Source organism: Mesitornis unicolor, unplaced genomic scaffold (assembly GCF_000695765.1).
Source record: "Mesitornis unicolor isolate BGI_N332 unplaced genomic scaffold, ASM69576v1 scaffold40444, whole genome shotgun sequence".
Classification (NCBI taxonomy): domain Eukaryota; kingdom Metazoa; phylum Chordata; class Aves; order Mesitornithiformes; family Mesitornithidae; genus Mesitornis; species Mesitornis unicolor.
Genome location: NW_010180138.1, coordinates 60,398 through 66,350, shown reverse-complemented (window position 1 = coordinate 66,350; position 5,953 = coordinate 60,398). Strand labels below are relative to the sequence as shown.

The 5,953-nt window shown below is 41.6% G+C and overlaps 1 protein-coding gene across 1 annotated transcript; it reads left to right on the top strand.

Annotated features, from left to right (window-relative positions):
* The first annotated feature begins 259 nt into the window (after positions 1-259).
* Positions 260-4,590, top strand: BBX (bobby sox homolog (Drosophila)). The gene is made up of 3 exons (XM_010183019.1): positions 260-451; positions 1,125-1,317; positions 4,117-4,590. The coding sequence occupies exons 1-3, from the start codon at positions 340-342 to the stop codon at positions 4,202-4,204; spliced, it is 393 nt and encodes a 130-aa protein (XP_010181321.1). The 5' UTR covers positions 260-339; the 3' UTR covers positions 4,205-4,590.
* Positions 4,591-5,953: the final 1,363 nt, after the last annotated feature.

Genomic DNA, 5,953 nt, shown 5'->3' with positions numbered 1-5,953 from the left:
TGCTGAAGTGCTAATGCCCGTCTCACAGTTTCCTTCCCAAATATTAGAAACTTGAACCCCCTAGAATTTGTTTCAGAGCTGATGCCGCTATTCCTCTGCAGACATCTGCAGCATTCAGATCATATCTTACTATGGGTTATACTCTGAGTACGTCTGAGGGAAGGCTTTATGCAGGTAGAGGCAAAATGGTAAATGGGCATAGCTAGTAGTTGAATTATTGTACGTGTAAAACTGCATGTTTGTCCTATTTTAGCCATATTCTCAGAAGACAGGAATTCCAGTGAATCTGCCTGGAAGAACAGAATTTCTCTATCTGCCGTAAACACTCCAGAGCCAGCAATGATGCACGAGCCTTTAGTTGGCAGCCAGAAAAGGAAAGCAAGGAAAACTAAAATAACACATCTTGTCCGAACAGCAGATGGCCGAGTGTCACCAGCAGGAGGGACACTGGGTAAGGAAATGGGAGTTGAAATTTTGTTAAAATTGAATGGTTGGAGATGGCATTGGAGTCGCAACAAAGGATTTTTCAGTCAGCTTGGTTTCACACCTGCTCAGAAAGGTCATTCTTTAAAATACAGGTATCTATCAACTGGGAAATCAGTGAATCCATAATGGCCAACTTACTTTATTTGAATGCCCAAATCTGTCTTCTCTGCCTGGATATTTCTCTCTTGGAACTGAGAGCTGATACAGGGAGAAATGGAAAATGGTTACCTTCCATAATTTCTTTCCAGTGCAGCAAAGACATTGCCCTGCATGTAGTTATAGGATGTAAAGATGAATTCCATGTTCTGACAGGCAGTGCCACAGCCCTTGCAGGAGTTTTCTGCAGTTAAGATAATCTTTCAGGACTTCTGTATCTAAAACGTACATAAATACTCTCTTGCCTGACTTAAAAGATCAAACTCAGTTGAATCCAAAATCAGTAAACTGCTTCATAAATCATAGTGTTACGCTTCTGCCCAATGCTTTGGTCAGAATAGGCTGCAGCATGAATCACATTATACTTGGAAATGCCAGGTCCTAGAGGTAAAGATTCTGTTGACACCAAGCTAGTCAGTTTATCAATGTGCTGGTGTGAATGTAAGGGCTAGATTTGCAAACTTCACTTTCTTTTATTGCAGAGGAAAAGCCAAAAGAGCTGCCACAAAATACTCTTCAAAAAACATCAAGTGCAGAAACAGACTGCAACAGTGAACGCTCCAGAAATGCAGAGGCAGAAGAAAATTATACTATTACATCAGATATGCCAGCGGTGTCTGCATTTTTTAGCTTAGCTGCTCTGGCAGAAGTAGCAGCCATGGAAAACGTACACAGGTATGGTTTTATTTTCCCCTTGTTGTCTAAGTGAATAGTATGTGACTGCCAGCTTGTTGAGAAAGCATATGAATTGCAGACTGTTTAATTTGGCCTGTGTTTCCTCTTCCACAGCTTTCTATGAATGTCTGTTTTACACCACTTGCTCAGTAGTGTGAAGTCTTCACCTAAATGACAATGTAATCTGTTTCACTAGTCAGTAAAATGATCCTCCCTGTTAAGCTTGCTTACCATTTTTGTGTATAAACAGGTTCATGTGTTTCTTGAGATCTAATGATTGAGGTGCCGTCTGTCAGATAACAGTGGATTTAAATAGCTCTCGCATGCTAATTCACATCTTTCAGCGGCCTAAGACCATAGAGAGAATTTCATATAACTTCAGCCGAAGTTTTTATGCTGAATGTGGCTGAAGAAAGATAACTTGTTATTTTTACTCTTGTGCTTTGCTGTGTAGGAGGCAAAGCGCCTGCAGAATGTCATGGGGCAGAACAGCTCTGGGTGGTGGAAAGCCACATCAGTTGGGTTTGGTCCTCTCAGTTACCAAGTGGACCGTCCACACAGATAAGGTGGAGAATGTGCAGGTTACTTAGGGCTGTTGTGTCAGTTCAGCATGGTCATATCCTGCATGCGAGACCTGGGATGGGAGGAAACTAATGACAGAAAGCCCTCCTTGGCTCTTAATTATCCAGTGGTGTTCTTCCACGCTGCAGCTTATTGGAGGTGAAACCTCATCCCTTTCTACAGTGAAAAGTCAGTCAGGAAGTGCTGGGGCAGTTTGAAACCATCACAGCCTCTGCAAATGGCTTTTGAGAGATTGCCACCTGCCAAAGAAACTCCACAAGGCAGTGGTTGGTGAAACCATTCACAGCCTCATTTTACTGTTGATCTTGTGGCCCACATCGGCCAACTCTGTGCTGTGTGTTCAGACTGTGCATCAGACATTGAAAGGCTTTTTAGAAACTCAGGGGCCTTACAGGAAAAAAAAGTCTGCCGAACCCAGCCTGCTGGCTCTTATCTGCAGAAGCTGTTGTCTTGCTTAAGCAACATTGTTTTGGGAGAGAAGTGTTTTCACACTGCAGTTGGCCTGACCTTTCCTCCCAGCTTTGCAATACAAGTGTCTGCTATCAAGAGAGCAAAAGTCTGAACTCATTTCTGTCATCTTCCGTGGTCAGAAGCCACGAGGTGAGACTTGGGAAGTGCTGTGCCAAGCTCAGCTCTCACTCACACCCTTGTGGTTTCATTGATTTCCATTAACATTGACCAGAATTGCACAAGAGCAACAGGATTCATTTTGCTGTGATATTTCTCCCTTTATTCCTCTAAGAGTTCTTGTCCTCTTCTTGTCCCTGTTGAAGTGAGGTAATGTTTTACATACCCTTCTGTTTGGGTCTTGCTTTCTTACTCCCACCTTTTGTCATCTCATCTCAAAGAGCAATGCCGCACTTTCCATGAGGCCTGAAAGCACCAAAGCCAGCGAATGTCCAGCAACTGTTGCAAATTCCAGCTTGTAATCACCCCAGGGGAGGACTCTCTCCGTAGAAACTTAGCCCTGTCACTCACAGGCTTGGCAAATGGAAACCTAAATCTGATGGGCTAGGTGTTCCTCTCATTTCTACTCTTTTGACTGTTTGTTATGTTTTACAACACATTTTTTTGTCTGCAAATAGCCGGAAATGAGAAGAATAGCTTTAGAGTTTTGCTTGATGTGCTGTTTCAGCGACTGAATTTAATTATTAAATAATTTCACAGAGCCTCAGGCAATGGAAGCCAAACTCCTTTTTAAATGTAATTAGAGCTTGTCTGGAAGTGGCAGCATGGTTTTCATTTGAAAGCTTCTGTTAAGCTTTATTTACCTTGTGCATGCCTCAGTTAAGAGCTGTGAGCCTGAGCTGCGTTTTGTGCCAAGGCCACTTCGTTGTGCTCCAGTTGTGTGAAGCCCATTGGTGCCTCCATTTCTGCAAGGGTCTTAGCTGTGCTGGAGCGAGGTAAAGTGGTCCTTGGGTAAATAAGAAGTGGGCCCCAGATTTTCGTTGCTGCAGATGACACATACTGTAACAAAAATAGAACCTGACTTGTGAGATTAGATAACAGGCGGTGGTGACGTGCTTTGTGTATGTATTTTAAAAGGCAGGCTGCAAAGGAGCTCTCCCAAGTCCATCTGCTACCGTGATTGATGTTGATTTCCAGCACATAATACTGGCACAGTTTATTTTTATGATCCCCTGTGCCAGGGCATCATTTGTAAATTAGCACTGCTGTAGTAACGAAAGTGGTGTTGTACTGGGCTGATGAAGTGTTAAGTCATGAAACTTGAAGTAATCCCAATGTGCAGCTCTGCTGATGAGTATATTTCCATATTGCTTAAAAGCTGGCTTTTGGCTCGCATGAACATGACATATGCGTCTGTGCATTTACCTTGTGCCACACATGAGCCGTACTCTGCTTCTGAGGACTGAAGCCATTCCCTTACAAAATGAGTGACAGCACTTGTGCACTCTTAACTTACCCTTCAGCCATGCATTTTGTTTTAGGTAGTCAAATGCCATCACATCTTTTTTTTGCCTGATTTTGCATTATGTTGCAGGTTGTCCTCAGGGTATTGTCTTACTGCTGCGGGAATACCTGTACGAAGAGAGTGTAACAGATGCTACGTGGGCATCTGTAGCAGCAGGGAGTTACAGTGCTGTAATGTCGGATGTTAAACCATACCACGTGCCGCTTTCCATCCTTTCTGGTCTGAGAATAGCACCTCCTGTGCTCCAAATAATGACGGGTGGCTTTTCTTTTCTTCTTTTGCAGGAGTCAGAGGGCCACGCCTCTCCCACATGACGGACAGCCAAATGAAATGTCTCAGGCTCCAGTGCTTATTTCCTGCGCTGACCAGTGAAGCTCCACTTTATTGTAAAACATTGTGCTTTACCTAATATCCTAGCCTTGTCTTTACCAAGGGAAGCTAGTCAGTCCATGATGGAAACTGTAGACTGCAAGCAAGTGCTTATTGCTCTGAGTGGCCCAGAATTCACTGGAAGCCTGACGTTAGCAACTTGAGCCAGGTCCTCAAATCAGAACCCAGTATGTAGGAGGGTGATATTAATTGTCTATTAATGAACAGCAATGGAATGATGCCAGAGGTTGCTTTCTATTGAAGGCTTTTAAACAGTAAGTAGGTGGTTGGTGTGAAAAAGGCTGCCTTTACTGTTAGCTCTCACAGAGTCTCTTTTACCAACCAGAGAGTATGGCAACTAGTTTCGTATAATACCTAGTTATTCTAAAAATTAAAAAGAAAAAAAAACCAACAACAAAAACACTGACGCACTGCACTAGTTATTATTAGATATTCTTAGTCATTTTTGTACATGAAGATTTAAGTTCTAAGATGGTTTATATTAATAGGTTATGCCTACGTTTATATTGTAGAATGAATTTAAAACCTGTTCCAGAGAACTCAAGGCAGCCTGGACAGATGTACCATTGTTAGCGGTGTTTGGGCAGCCATGTGGTCCAGATGTTCTGCACTTTTATATTTGCCACTGGAGTGGTAGAGTTTACTGGCAAAAATTCTGACAGGCTATGTTTGGGTTTGTTTCTTTTAAATTTAGCTTTTAATAACCAGGATGATGTGCATTAGAAAAAGGAGTGGTGTACGGAAAAGAAAATACTGCAGATAATTGACTTTCATGCCTTTGAGCGTTCCTTTATTTTTGCGTAGATATTTGCGACTTGGTGAAACTTTCCAGTAAACAAAAAGTACTGCAAATGCATTTTTCAAAAGTGACCTTAGTATTATTTCACCGTTCTGAAAAACCTAAACCCGTGACTTTTCGATATACATGTACACTGATACACATACCTTTTACATTCTACAGACACTGGCATTGTTGTAGTTACTATGCACAGTCCAAATCAGCTTCAGAGTTTGCGTACAGGGCCAATTACAGTTTGTGTTGGTAAAGTGACGAGTGGTATTCGGATGAACTACAACCGAAGAGTAATGTTTGACTGAATTCAGACTACCAAACAGATCCATCTGCCAGTTTCTGTCTTTTCTTATGTTGAATTTTTGTGTTTTGCTCTCATAAATACATCCCAAAAGCAGGCCGAGTGTATCACTTGGCCTGCTACCTTCGCTATCTCGACTTAAACTATTGTATAACCAAGCATTGATTCCTACCAACAGATGCAAAATGATCACTAGTAATTGATCTAAAGCTACAAATTCAACAGGGTACTTCTTCTATAGCACAAGAAATGTTCCCTACTTTTTGCATTGTAGCACAACAATTTACCAAATTGGACTCCAGCAATAATTTTCTATTAGTCTTCGTCATACCGGCTGAACTTTTGATAGTAGTAGATTGAGTTTGAAGTTCTTTGAATTAAGTCTTTAAATAATGCGAGTTTACATCATTCTGTCAGGCATTCTTATTTATACTTGACTGAATTGATAATGTGTTTTGGGGTTATTTTGTAACTAATTTGATGTAATAGCCATATGGACAGTAACTCTATTAATGCTTGCTAGGTTTAGCCTTTCATTGTTGTAGTCAAGTGAAAGTCTTTGGTTCAGTGTCGGGAAACAATATACAACGTACCACACGAGTTGTAACAGAGGATTAAAGCTCTGACAAAAGACAGG